Consider the following 14,018-nt stretch of genomic DNA (forward strand, 5'->3'; position numbering starts at 1 on the left):
ATCCACATCAAGAGGCACTCTTTATTATCATAGAGAATGAATCATGCAAGTTAAACAAAGAGAGCACCGTGTTCCCATACAACCGTCATACGATTGGCTAGTAACATTTGATCAGACCGCAACACTGGCTGGAGAGGCTGTATCCAAAACTAACACCAGGGCCAACTTGGAAAATAAATCATGTACAAAGACAAGAGCCTGACAACCTCAGGTTGCATCTGCTTACTGCCAATTCTCAGCTCCCAACTCACAAGCATGTCACCTCACTATATAGCAGTAGCAGACCATCTACTCCAAACGTATCTGACTTTTCACTCACCAATTTCAAGTAAACTACTACTCATCATCATCGTCGTCAATTACCATTCTGTGTCTTCTTTTCAAACCAGTCTTCTGACTGACATTAGAGCCTGCCATGTCCCCAGATTCAGGCATGTCTCTGTCATCGATGGTCCGTTGCTCGGTATCTTCACCACCATCCAGCTCAGGCTCACTGAAGTCATCAAGAAGTTCAGCATCACCACCTTTATCGTTAGATGAGTTCAACTCCGGATGAAGAGGGGCGTCCCTGAAAAGTGAAGTTCATTTCATAATCATTCAAGACAAAATCATAATTTCACATATTATAGTAATTAATGTACTATCGATGGTTATTGATGCCTGCCTGTTTCAGCTTTCACTAGGCAAAAGTGCGTACATCAGAAACAGTATAGACGCCCTCAGATATCAAGCTATTCTACCTCAAAACAATATTAAGCTATACCAAGTATGTCAGGTAAATAACTTAGATGAGCTTACATGACATTTGAACCGACAGTCTCATTGTCCGGAACAATGTTCTTCGAAGAATCTTGGTGTTCTTGTCTGTTCTCTGTAACATCTGATGTAGATAACCTTCTTTTCTTTCCTCTATTGTTTAAAAATAGAAGGAACTAGGCCAGTCAAAATGTGTGCAAAGGAAGGAATCATAGCATATAAATTGATGATGTTTAATAATTGGCATCATGAACATTCAATATTCAGTTCTTAATGTATGTAAAGCTGAATGAGCTCACCTAAGCAGAGATCCTATGGTTTCATCATCAGAATCTGTGCCCTGCGAAGCCTCTTGATGCTGTGATATACCTGGTGGAAGATCCACCGAGGCCAGCTCCTTATTTTTGGGTCTGCAATAGATGAAGGGAAAAACTCGATACGTCAAAACAGACAAGGCAGCATCAAATACTATGGTAATCATTATTGCACATACTATAATATGGTACTCTAGATGGTTATTCATGTCTGTCTGTTTTCAGCTTTCACTAAGCATAAAGTGCATAGTATAGGAAACTCTATTCCAAGTATGTGAGGTAAATTACTTATACAGGCTTACATGATATTTGAACCGATAGTCTCAACGCCCCGACCAGTGTTCTTCGAAGAATCTAGGTCTTGTTTATTCTCTGCAATATCTGATGTTGATAACCTTTTCTTCTTTCCTCTACTGTTCAAAAATAAAAGTAATTAGTCCCATTCAAATGTGTTGAGGGAAGAAAAACATAGCATATAAATCATTGAGTTTAACAATTGGCTTACCTAAGCAGAAATCCTATGGTCTCATCATCAGAATCTGTGCCCTGTGAAGTCTCTTGATGCTGTGATATACTCGGTACAAGATCCACGGACGGCAGCTCCTTATTTTTGGTTCTGCAATAGATGAAGGGAAACACTCAGTGTGTCAAAACAGGAGGCAGCATCAAGTACTATAGTAATCATTATTGGACATGATATAGTAAGGTACTCTCACTGGTTATTGATGTCTACCTGCTTTCAATTTTCACTAGGCATAAGTGCATAATATGGAAACAATACAAGAGAAAACATACAGCCTTGAATATTAAGCTGTTCCAAGTATGTGAGGTAAATAACTTATATGAGCTTACATGGCATTTGAACCGATAGTCTCAATGCCCAGACCAATGTTCTTTGAAGAATCTAGGTCTTCTTGTTTATTCTCTGTAATATCTGACGTTGATAACCTTTTCTTCTTTCCTCTACTGTTTAAAAATAAAAGTAATTAGTCTCATTCAAATGTGTTGAGGGAAGAACATCATAGCATATAAATCATTGAGTTTAACAATTGGCATCATGAACATTCAGTAATCAGTTCTTGTTGTATATGAAGCTGAATGAGCTCACCCAAGCAGAGATCCTATGGTTGCATCATCAGAATCTGTGCCCTGAGAAGCCTCTTGATGCTGTGATATACTTGGTGCAAGATCCACAGATGGCAGCTCCTTATTTTTGGTTCTGCAACAGATGAAGGGAAACACTCAGTATGTCAAAACGGACAAGGCAGCGTCAAGTACTATAGTAATCATTATTGCACATGCTATACTAAGATGTCTACATGTTTTTCAGCTTTCACTAGGCATACGTGCATAATATGGAAATAATATATGACAAAACATAGAATATTAAGCTATTACAAGTATGTGAGGTAAATAACTTATATGAGCTTACATGATATTTGAACCGATAGTCTCAACCCCCGGAGCAATGTTCTTCGAAGAATCTAGGTGTTCTTGTTTATTCTCTGAAACATCTGATGTTGATAACCTTTTCTTCTTTCCTCTACTGTTTAAAAACAAAAGTAGTTAGTCCTAGTAAAATGTGTTGAGGGAAGAAAATCATAGCATATAAACCAATGAGTTTTAACAATTGGCATCATAAACATTCAGTAATCAGTGCTTGATGTATATGAAGCTGAATGAGCTTACCTAAGCAGAGATCCTATGGTCTCATCATCAGAATCACCCTGCGAAGCCTCTTGATGCTGTGATTTACTCGATGAAAGGTCCACCGAGGGCAGCTCCTTATTTTTGGTTCTGCCATAGATGAAGGGAAACACTCAGTATGTCAAAAGAGACAAGGCACATCATAAAATAATTTCTTATAACTGTGGCATGTTCACACTCGGTTCTTAGGAAGGGAGAATGAAACCTAGAGTCCTAAATTAGTTGCACATTTTGCCTATGATGAAACTAAGAAAAACTAACTTGACAATACATGCTGTGGACTGTAGTCTAAAGAATAAATGGCATACAAGATCAAATAATATGATTCTGTTTTGCAGAAATAAATGTGTTTTCATACATCCCATGGCATTTCTGTCGTAATTACTGGCAACTTCAAATAGAGTTAAACAAAAATATCTAAGTTCTTTATTGATTTTGATTACATACTGGCAAAATTTCCAGCCATTTTCATCAATCATACTTTCTGATATAAAGGCATTTTTAATAGAATTCAACCGGGGTGGGGGCCCCCTTCCCTCTTATCTCCAATCAAAACTCTCCAACCGGCTAAGCCCCGTAAAACGTACGTGAAAACCCATGGATGTAGCATTGCTCATCCTTTTATTAAGGGTAAAACAAACTCAAAGAAAAAATATCACACCAATAGAATTAACTCACGAAAGCAACCAGTGCGGGAATTTACCTGCCCTTAAGTGATTGCAATGTTTCTTCATCAGATGATACTGGATGATTATCGTTGTTGTCATCCTTACTGCTTAATCGATGAAGCCTTTTCCTCCTGCGCCTGAAAATGCAAGCTAGACTTAATGACAAGTAACAACCAATTAGCTATTAAATCACACTAATTTCTTTTAATAATGTGCTTAGGGCAATGTATGCACTAGTTTTGACGTTTTTAACATGTTAAATTGTGGATTCCATCTTACTGATAACTGTGCATAACTGAATTTCAAGCTTGTAATACAGGCTCACAGCCATGGAGGAAGAATGGCACAGCTCGTCCTTTATAATACTCACCGGGTGCTTTCTGGCTTCGGATCGTCCAGCACATCGTTTTGTGGTTGTGTAACCAGACCTTCAGCTGAAAGAGATGCCTCTGGAACTTTTGTCCTCCTAGTGACACTCCTGAGACCTAGCTGTGTAAGCTTTCGAGAAATTTGAGCCGACGATATCTTTCCACTGGGATCTAGAGCTTCAGCAATTAGATGACTGCATTTACGATCATCCTTATATCTGTAACATACAAGGAATAAACATTCAGGCATCATCATGTGATTCATGCCCAAGTACTAAACAATAAACATTATTACATACTCATAAGCAGTACAAACATCAGGAACTTATTTTCCGTTCCAGCTTAGCAAAGCATGTTATACGAATTGATCAGTGATCTTATCCTTTCTTGACATAAATTGATCACTTACTTCTCGTGAAGATCTCTGATAAGCTTCTCTTGCTCTTCATTAAAAATGGAACGCCCTCGTCTCTTTGGGACCTCTTTATTCTGAGAGCCTCTAGATATAGTAGTCCTAAATCAAGTAAATCTAATCAAAGAGCTAGTCTAGGGAAAGCATCTGTGTTTAAATGCAGAGCTAGATATAAAACAAACCTATCATTATCCTCAGCTTCACCTTCACTGTCTGAAAGTGACAGTAATATGCTCCTTTTGTCTCTGGCACCCATGCTCTTCTGAGTATCACCTTCACGTTCACCAGAAGATGAATCTCCATTCCTGTTCACATGCACACACGAATGAAAATAAATTATCTCATTCACACTATTAATGGACAATTGGGCATATACAAGACAAACTTACTTATCACCATCATATGGTTCATGTGGTATATCATAGTCAGCTTCATCGTCACCAAGAGAATCTGCTATATTTACTGGACCTCCCCATCCTTTACTTGAACCAACTTCACCACCCTTATTGTTAACATCTCCCTTGAACTCATTCAGTAGATAATCAGCGTCAATGCAATGGCATTCCTTTCTTGTCTTCCAAAAGAGGGCATCAACAAATAACAGTGGCTGTTTTTTCATTGCTCTCACCAACTTCCTTACAATTTTAGAAAGAAAATTTACAATATTTGCATACTCCTTTGAACTCGAAGACTTCTGTTCAACTAATATATCATAGAAAGTAGTCAGAAGCGATAGCTGCAAAAGACGGGCAGTATAATGTCAGATCCCAACAAAATACAGCCCTGATGAAAAATATATGACAGTGAGCTATTACCTGATATAGCATTGGTGACACATCTAGATCTTCACAGAATCTCCGCAGCATGCATATGATGTAGTGGTTTGTTCGAAAGGAGTTAGTCTTATAGTACTTCAACAACCAGCATATATTTTGGACAACAGAATTGTTGGCTAGGCTGGATATTAACCGCGATACGTTAAAATCAACTTCACTTGTAGCTGGGGGGCAATCATCACTTGAAGAATCTGAAGCATCTTCCTCTTCATTAATGGTATTTCTTTTCTTTTCAGCACTGCCTGCAGAAGATGGATCACCTCCAGGCTGTGTGGTACAAGTATCTTCCTCTTCGTTAATGGGATTTCTTTTCTTTTCACCACTGCCTGCAGAAGATGGATCACCTCCAAGCTGTGTGGTACAAGTATCTTCCTCTTCATTAATGGGATTTCTTTCCTTTTCACCACTGCCTGCAGAAGATGGATCACCTCCCAGCTGTGTGGTGCTCTCCAGATTAACAGCCGTATCCACAATTGTATCTGGCAGATCTGTGCCATCGGAATCAACTTTTCCTTGCTCTAAGAGAGTAGGTTCTGCTAGAGGATCCTCACTTCTCAAATCTGGAAGTGAATCAGATGTAGCTTTAGTCCCATCTGTTGGGTCTATACAGCTTTGCTCCACATTCTCTGTTTCAGGTTCGATACTCTGATGTTTGTCATCTGACGTCTTCCTTTTTCTGCCCTTTCTTGTCCTTTTCGCAACCTAAATTGAGGTGGTGATTAATAATCAGATCAAGAAGGGAGGAGGGTCGGTTGCTTCAGCATGAAGCTTGTCATCTTTACATAAGCAGTTGAAATTTGGTACAATAAAATGTACTCCCTCCGTCCCATAATATAAGAACGTTTTTGACACTAGTGTAGTGTCAAAAACGTTCTTATATTATGGGACGGAGGGAGTAGTTGCTGAAAAATGAAGATCCACACTTCATGTAACTTGTGGTGGACCATACAAGCAAGAATATATTGACGTTGGGACTGAAAACAACATACCCTTAAAGCACCACGTGCTTGAAGCTTCTCCATCAGCTGTAGCATGATATGAACTGTTTCTAGTAAATCCGCAAGAGCACTGATAAGAACAGACAAGTGAAACAATGGTTGGAAGCATATAAAAGTAGAGTATACATAAAGTTGGTTGAATGAATTAACAAAATAGTGTGGACCTCCATTGTGCAGAAAAAAACTACTGTACATCGAATTCCTGAAATACCCTTTCGAAAAACCACAGGGTGAGGGTGCAACAACTTGCACATTCATAGATCCCACTTTTATCATTAGACATCACAAGAGTTTCAACTTACAATGTGCACCCATTAGCTAAATGTAGTAGAATGTGCACCCACTTGTATTTTCAGGTGCAATGGAGGAAGAAAGAAAATTGTGCACCCAATGTATTGGAGATGTACATTGGACTTTTGTAAAGCAGGCAAACAACTAGAGTGCATCCCTTTCATAATGGAAAAAGGTTAAATGGAGAACTGCTTGAAGTACATGTTGAGAACAAGACTATTATTCTAATGGATGTTTATAAGTTGTATATACATGTGGAGCATCATTTCTACCAAGACAAGTATGCACAAATTGCAAAGTAAAGTTTCTATCAAATACATGTCAGAGAAGCATAATAGCAATTTGGTGTCTTTGCATATACCGAAGCTTCATGTTTAAGCAGCAAATAAAGAGTATATAACATATAAATAAATATGAATTTCTGAAAAAGGAACTTTTGTATAAACCTTTTTGGTTGCTTATGAGTATCAAAAGATCTGAACAAGTTCAGGAGAAACTGAGTCAGGCCTTGTTCTGTCTGATCATAGAACAGCTTATACAGTAAAACACGGGCTGTTTGAGATTCCCTTGAATCTTCAGGATGAACTTTCACCACCAAATATATCATGCCAATCTGCAAAAGGAAGATTGTTCAGTGTGTGGATTCGAATAAGTCAAAGATAGAGACCATGAAAACATACTAAAGGAACGCGTTAAGGGAATTATGAGACTAAGCAAGTTCATATTTCTTAAGAAAATTAAATTCTCCTTTTCACACTAGCAATGTATTGTGATTCTCTTCGTAGACCACGTTTAACAGAGTTCTCATTCTCAGACAACAAAGGATAAATACAAATAACCAATAGATCCTATATGCAGTTTATGAAGCTTAACAAATTAATATCTAGTTACAAGTTAGGCACTTAGTAGTTGATACTTGGTCATTACCATCAACATTCAGCAAGCAGTGAAGTTGATAAATAAATCATACTACTTGCTGGTAGTGAAATGGCTTCAAACTTTGCCTACTTATGGATAAACAGTAAACAAACCAAGCTCAAGCCTAGTTTCAACCTCTACTTTTCTTTTTAAACGATATCAAAGTTGGCAATCCAAATTTGGTTTTGGCGCAGCTATCTGAGCAGTACTCCATTTACTTGTTATAAACCTTTTTCAGGAAAAGAAACTGAACCAAGCTCAACGAAAACAATGGATCAAATCTTCAAAGTTAAGCCTGGGCGATTTTACTCAGACTTCACTTGTTTAAACCATTACTATTTTCGTTTTAGAATGTCAATGTCAAGATAGTGGTATGCAGACCGTTCTCAAGCTCATTGGCTCAGGAAAAAAATTGGAGAGAGAAATATGCAACTGGTTATACAAGATCTAAGTAGTGTCCCTGTCTTTCTTAAATGTACGGGATACATATTTGCTTACCATGTTCTTCATTAAGGAGCCAGCAGCTGAAAGAGTTTTGTAATCCTTAGTATGCTTCAGGTCTTCATAGGCCTCACGCCACCTGGACAAGACTATATTGAACATATCTTCGTTTAATGTGGCTGCAACAGGTCCACATATGTCACCACGAAATGGCAGATCATCACATTCATTGCCTGGTGAAGTCTCAGACAGCTGGGGCCCAGCACTTGATTTCTAAACAAAAAAAATGACACGTCAAAAAACAGCATGACAACAAGATGACAGACACATTTCTGCATGAATAGTTATAATCATGGTATTCTGTCCAATTAAGATAATGTATTCCCTAAAAAAAGGTAACAAACTCACACATAAAAAATCTAGCAAAACAAGACAAGATAACGAAGTTGCATGTATTGTAAAAAAACACTGACGTACAACTTAAGTTGCATGCATTGCATTAGTGAAGATAAAATCAACTATATATGATCAGATATTGGCAATTCCAGTCAACATTGCCCAGGTGATAAAAACATGGAACAACAATTAGATATAGGAAAATGCAGCATCACAGCCCATGAGTTCAGTTCCAAACCTGAGCATTTGATGTTTTCTCGTGTTGAAAAGCTAAGACAAAGCAAACGACTTTGAAGAATGTAATGTTATCAGATTTCTCAATAGAATGATGCTGCTTCACGATATCATCACAAACAGACTGCATCAGGACTGAAAAGCACTGTGTTATCTCAAGCTTACAAAAATATAGGACACAGTAATAGTTTTGGAAAAGGAGCGCTTAAGTTACCATTATATCCTCCAGATAAAAATTGATCCATGAAACTTCTTAGCATTTCCATAATACCCTCCTTTGGTATGTAAAGAAGTTCATTATCCCATGCTATCCTTTTCTGAGGGCCTCTTTGGACATTACGCATTTTCCGGAGGCTATTTGCTGATGACATTGCTGAGCTGGGGTTCCCTTTGCACAATGACTTAGATCCATCCTGTAAGATCAAGTGCAACACAAAGATTACAACACAACGATTTATCCACTTATGATGTAGAATCTTAATAACAACATTAGATTATACGGTACCACTGCAAGGCATGTAAAAATTCCGTTGAGTGCGTGATTCTCCGCGTTTCTCTGCCTGAACATCCTTTTTTCCCTCTCTTCCTTCTCCATCATCAATCTCAATGAATCAACTGATGTATCGATATCTCCATTGACCTGCTCCTATGAAACATCGAAAGAGTAACACAGTTCTCACTGTAAGTCATGGGAAAGGGGTCATCTAAAGAAATAGATAAATTAGTTTTGAAGAACAGGAATACCTTTGAGCCTTCAGGACGAACTTTGGCGATCAATTCTGGGTCCCGGCCCAAGAAAAGATAATGAAAGATTTCCAACAAAAGAAGGTTTTCATGCTTGAGATAACCAGAGGGCTCATCAATATGTTGAGCTAGCACTAAGATTAGGTCCATCATATTTTCTTTAAACATGAGTTCTAAAAAGCTGTCAGCCAGGTACAATAACTGGGTAGCTTCCCCAGATGCCTTCTGAGGCAATGTGATTTCTTGAATAGCCAAGACGTTGCGGAATAAAGTAAGCACCAACTGTACTAGCTTCCAGTCATCTTCCGTGAATGAAGTTCTGATTGCATTGAAAAGTAAGTCACGCTCAACTTACTAGAACAAAGGAAACATAGTGTGATTGAACTAGTATAATGTGAACAGAATGGAATGAGAATGACAGAACATGCATGACATTTGCACAATTGGCTTTTATGCAACCGAACAGAAAAGGATAAATATAATATATTTTTAAGGAATAAGCATAATAGTCTTTTGGGCACTACTTACACTTGAATGGGTACAAATACCTTATCTTTGGTCACAGTTTGATTGGAAGAAAATAAATCCCAAAAGCATATTTTTATTTCATGAGCATAGTCCAGTGCAGATGAAGATAGCATCAAATTGACATGTGGATCAGGCATAATCATCTTTCTCATATGCCAGTGACATTGATAAATTAAAACTTACAGATTTATTACAGCATAATAAAAGCATGGCCTCATCTGATACACAAGTGAAACTCAAAGTAGCAACAGAAGAGAATTCACCTTTCCAAATGATCCAATGGGTCCTCAAGAAGGGACACAATCACTGCGATTGCAACATTCCGTGTGAGTGCAGCCTTCAAATCCCACAGATACTCTATCTGCTGAGCAACATCCTCTGATGAAGGATCGACAGGCATGGTGAGGAATACCAAAACTTTCACTTCAAAGAAAAGAGGAAAACATTAGACCTTGTAGTGTCACATTAGTTAATCCAACTGAAAGCACAATGTGTGACCTTGTAGTGTCACATTAGTTAATCCAACTGAAAGCACAATGTGTAGCTATATAAAGGGGAAAAGACAAATATTACAGTGATAAGACTCAATTCCAGATGAATTACAAGTAAATCAAAATGTGACCCTTAGAGTAACAGATATTTAGGTCTATAAGGTCAAAACATGCCACGAAGGTGTGTGCATTCTTATCAGATTACCATATCCTAATCTATAAGACTGAATTACCCCCATGATAATTTCTTACAGTTTTTACCAAATTGTTATGGCCGAAAGTAGCGATCAAGATTCTGTTTCTCAAGAGATTAATGCTCAAAGATTTATGGCGGAAGTTTGCTAAAAAAATCCACCATGGAGACCAATTCAGTGGCTAGAGCAATGCATATTTGTGAATATAGGGAGTAGAGTCTGGGGCCTTCCATGCATAACCAAGTTCAAAAATGATGCATATTTGTCAATATAAGGAGTAAAGGGATGATGAACTTCAGTCTGGCTAACTAACTCTTCCATTCCATGCATAACCAAGTTTGTGATTTTCCTGAAGTTCAAAACTACATACTGGTATCCTCGGATAAGAAAAAAATGCATACTAAAAATAGATAGAGGATACTGTTATTTAACAAACAGATCCGAAATGGCAGACGCTAGTTTTTGTTCAACAGTATAAGCTGGTTGCACAACAGAACTGCGCAGGTATGCACAATAGGAGAAATGATGGCCAGTATCATAATTTGCACATAAGCTGGTTGTTACATAATGATGGCCAGTATCACAATAGGAGAAATAATATAAGCTGGTTGTTACATAATGTGCACATAAGCTTCGGCGAATCGAGACAGCAAAATGTGGACAGTGTCAGAGACTCCTCTACCCACAAAATCAGTTCTCTAATCTAATTGCTCGAGACTGACAGATCTTGTGCGGGTTCCGTCCGTGCAGACCATGACAACAACTTCAGAGTTTCAGGAAGGGGGGATAGAAAATGTACCTGCCGTGATGACGAGGTTGCGGTCGGACTGGTAGTTCTCGATGATGGGCACCAGATCCCTGGACGCGATCCTCCACTTGCAGACCTGCTTGAAGACCTCCCGCCGCTCCGGGTCGTCCCGCCGCAGCAGCCTCTGCAGATCCTTCAGGTTGTCTGCACAAACGCGCGCGCAGCGGAAGTCAGAGAACACCAGACGGAGGCGGACGCGCGCAAGGGGTAGGAGAGCGGGCGGCGGTACCGAGGCAGTGTTCGCCCTTGACGTAGCCGACGGCGCCCCCGTCGTCGTCCTCCTCGGCGGCCCCGAGGCCGGCGCAGGTGAGCGAGAGCATCGCCGAGTCCATGCCGCTCCGCTAGGGCCGGTGCGTGGAGGCGGGGGTGGGGTGGGGTGGGGGGAGGAGAGGTGGATCCAGCGAGGTGGGAGGGAAGCGGTGTGGAGAAGACGATGGATTTGGGGGATTTTTGCCGCCGCCGCGCGCCATTACGGTGGGGTTTTCCCGCGCTTTTGGCCCCGCTTGGTGGGCCGTCGCAGGCCCTTGCTCTCTCCCGTCCCCCACATAGGCTCCTACCCATTCGGCCCAACTACGTGGACCGCCAGCAACTTACGGCCCGACAGTTGAGTAAAAAAAGGAGAAGAAAAAAAAGTAAGGATCAGACCGGAGCGTAGCCGGAGGAGAAGAAGCCAAGCGACCGAGCGACGATGTCCATGGCCGTGCCGAGCTCGCTCCGCGCCCTGGCCCCTCCGGCTCTGCTCCCGTACCCTCTGGGGACGAGCGGGTCCGCGCGCCCGTCGCCGGCGCACCGGGCGGCGCGGGGGATGATGGTGGCCCGGCGGAGGGACGTGGCGGTTGCGGCGGCGGCGGTGGCGGCGGACGCGGGGTGGCTGGAGCGGCTGCCGGAGAAGGAGAAGCCGCTGTACGCGCACAGCCTGCCGTGCATCGAGGCGTGGCTGCGCAGCGTCGGGTTCGCGCAGTCCCGCGAGGACCGCGCCGTGTGGGTCGCCGAGACGCCGCTCTGGCACGCCCGCCTCAGCCTCGACGTCACCGACCTCCACATCAGGTAGCCCGCCCGCCCGCCCACCCATCCACGCCGGCCGCCGTGCCGCTCTTCTGTAGAAAAAATAAAATCTCTCTGACTGAAGAGGAATTGCAGCGCGCTGTACGGCGAGCGATTCTGGTTCAGACAGTTCTTGCTCCTGCTTCGGCTGAATAATGCGACGATGCCAGTGTGTTCTTGCAGCTTAGTTAGCCCAATATAGCAAGCAATCGACTTGTCAGATTGCTCGACAGTGCAGTTCATCATTTTTATTATCCCAAGGATTATGGTTCAGCTAATGCTCTGCAAATCCTGTACCGAAAACCAAGCTGACAGTGCGATTACTGCTCCTACTTTTAGTCAGAAGGAAAGGCCCTGCCCTTTTCAGATCATAACTACTGACTTCATGATTTAGCACCCCTGACCACCTGAATTCCAAGATCGAGCTGCATCCTCATAACACCAAATGCAATGTTTCCAGTGTGTTCTTGCGGCTTAGTTAGCCCAGTGTAGCAACTAGTAATTGACATGTCAGATTGCTTAACAGTTTTTCATTTTCACCAAGGATTGTGGCTCTGCAAATCCTGCGTTGCTAACCAAGCTGCGAATGCAAATACTACTGTTCTTTTAGATAGAGATGTCATTCTACCCTTTCCAGAACATACTGACTTTATAATTTAGCATCTGACTAGCTGAATTCTATAAGATCGAAACTACATCCTCATGGCACTAGAAGGCATGAAACTCTTTGCTGATCGCCTGAATCATTATTGCCAGGACACTGATTATTTTCACTGAACCCTACTATTTTGAATCGACGTAATCAGATACCTGAAGAGCGGCCCAGGGAACCTGGAGAAGGACATGGAGAGGAGATTCAGCTACGCCCTGAGCAGAGAAGACATCGAGAACGCCATCCTCGGCGGACCCTGATAATCCCCCGTCCATCCACCAGCCAGCTCGATCGAAACCAGGACCCTCCGTCCAAGCACGACCACCCCATGCAGGATCCCTTGTTCAAGTGTGATGTGATGTCAGAATTCAGTTCTGTATACTAATTTCGACGTGGTTAATCAGCACAAGCGAGATAGGATTCAGTGCCAGTGTCGCCTCTGTTTTCAAGCAGACCTGTACAGATATTTTCTCTGGATTGATCTTCTAAAAAGAACATTTTCTCTGAATTTCCTATTTGTAGCTGGATTTTCTCTGGATTTCTGTTGATGACACGATGATCAGATATTTGATGCCAGTTTGTTTCTGCATCCAAGATGGAAATGGCTTTGCAAGATTCACCTGCAAAAACGGGTGTAGCTTTGCACAGTAGAAGTAGAAGCAAGTGTCAGTCTACTTTGAGTCTGAACCGCCGATTGGGCAGCCGTAGGTGGCTCAGCTCAGCTTCTTTTTCTTTTCTTTTCGAGATAAGCTTCTTTTTTATTTTTTTATTCTTTTTAGGGTTCCTTCTTTTTTTATTTGATGATGAGGAATAGTAGTGGCTGAGCTGGTCCAGTCGAATCAGGCCACCACGCTTGCCCCGCGGCCCGAGCCCGTCCGTCAGGTCGGTCGTGTCAGAGGATAAGCGGGCTATCCTTCTAGCCCCGCCTGAGCTGGCACCTAGTCACGGACGCCTCCCACCCACCCCCTCCACACGACGCGGGCCACGTGGCCCACCAATCAGCCGTGGCCCGACCGCTACGCGAGGGGCCGGCCGGCGCACATGGGCGGGGCGCACACGTGGTGCGAAAGCCCGTTCCGGCGGGGCCCGCGCGGGAGAAGCGGCCACCACGTCACCTGCATGACCGGGACGCCGCGCTGGCCCTCGGGGCGCGCGCGCGGCGACGCGTAGCCCGGCGGCGCGGTCGACACGTGGGGAATGGGTGGTGCGGGGTGACGC

At 42.1% G+C, this 14,018-nt stretch overlaps 2 protein-coding genes across 7 annotated transcripts; one reads left to right on the forward strand and one right to left on the reverse strand.

Moving 5' to 3' along the window:
- Nucleotide 1: 1 nt before the first annotated feature.
- ATIM (timeless family protein) lies at nucleotides 2-11,586 on the reverse strand. 6 transcript variants are annotated; one of them, XM_048694255.2, is made up of 25 exons: nucleotides 11,334-11,586; nucleotides 11,096-11,248; nucleotides 9,875-10,034; nucleotides 9,084-9,402; nucleotides 8,845-8,979; nucleotides 8,554-8,752; nucleotides 8,344-8,474; nucleotides 7,767-7,982; nucleotides 6,797-6,963; nucleotides 6,051-6,129; nucleotides 5,041-5,763; nucleotides 4,615-4,961; nucleotides 4,408-4,530; nucleotides 4,223-4,327; nucleotides 3,816-4,031; nucleotides 3,481-3,582; nucleotides 2,760-2,867; nucleotides 2,503-2,616; nucleotides 2,179-2,289; nucleotides 1,923-2,036; nucleotides 1,576-1,686; nucleotides 1,373-1,483; nucleotides 1,056-1,166; nucleotides 799-909; nucleotides 2-568 (listed from the first exon to the last, which is right to left on the reverse strand). In XM_048694255.2, exons 1-25 carry the CDS (start codon nucleotides 11,434-11,436, stop codon nucleotides 337-339), a joined length of 4,401 nt encoding a protein of 1,466 aa, XP_048550212.2. In that variant the 5' UTR covers nucleotides 11,437-11,586; the 3' UTR covers nucleotides 2-336. The 6 variants fall into 6 exon arrangements, with proteins under 6 accessions (XP_048550212.2, XP_087387998.1, XP_048550197.2 ...); XM_087531872.1 differs by having other exon boundaries at nucleotides 1,923-2,033; nucleotides 2,503-2,613; nucleotides 8,845-8,985; XM_048694240.2 differs by having other exon boundaries at nucleotides 2,503-2,613; nucleotides 8,845-8,985.
- A 142-nt stretch (nucleotides 11,587-11,728) lies between these two features.
- LOC125529861 (tRNA dimethylallyltransferase) lies at nucleotides 11,729-13,308 on the forward strand. Its single transcript, XM_048694292.2, has 2 exons — nucleotides 11,729-12,151; nucleotides 12,955-13,308. Exons 1-2 carry the CDS (start codon nucleotides 11,793-11,795, stop codon nucleotides 13,058-13,060), a joined length of 465 nt encoding a protein of 154 aa, XP_048550249.1. The 5' UTR covers nucleotides 11,729-11,792; the 3' UTR covers nucleotides 13,061-13,308.
- Nucleotides 13,309-14,018: the final 710 nt, after the last annotated feature.

The sequence above is a fragment of the Triticum urartu genome, chromosome 1A (assembly GCF_056163025.1).
Source record: "Triticum urartu cultivar PI428250 chromosome 1A, HENAU_Tu73, whole genome shotgun sequence".
Lineage (NCBI taxonomy): Eukaryota > Viridiplantae > Streptophyta > Magnoliopsida > Poales > Poaceae > Triticum > Triticum urartu.

Bases quoted from the DNA above. Each gene is read 5' to 3' on its own strand.
- ATIM (XM_048694227.2), bottom strand. From the start codon at position 11,436: ATGGACTCGGCGATGCTCTCGCTCACCTGCGCCGGCCTCGGGGCCGCC. The intron at 2,037-2,178 runs GTGAGCTCATTC...ATTTTTAAACAG, and splicing joins ACCATAGGATCTCTGCTTGG to TAGAGGAAAGAAGAAAAGGT. The intron at 569-798 runs GTAAGCTCATCT...TTCACTTTTCAG, and splicing joins ACTGTCGGTTCAAATGTCAT to GGACGCCCCTCTTCATCCGG.
- LOC125529861 (XM_048694292.2), top strand. From the start codon at position 11,793: ATGTCCATGGCCGTGCCGAGCTCGCTCCGCGCCCTGGCCCCTCCGGCT. The intron at 12,152-12,954 runs GTAGCCCGCCCG...CGACGTAATCAG, and splicing joins GTCACCGACCTCCACATCAG to ATACCTGAAGAGCGGCCCAG.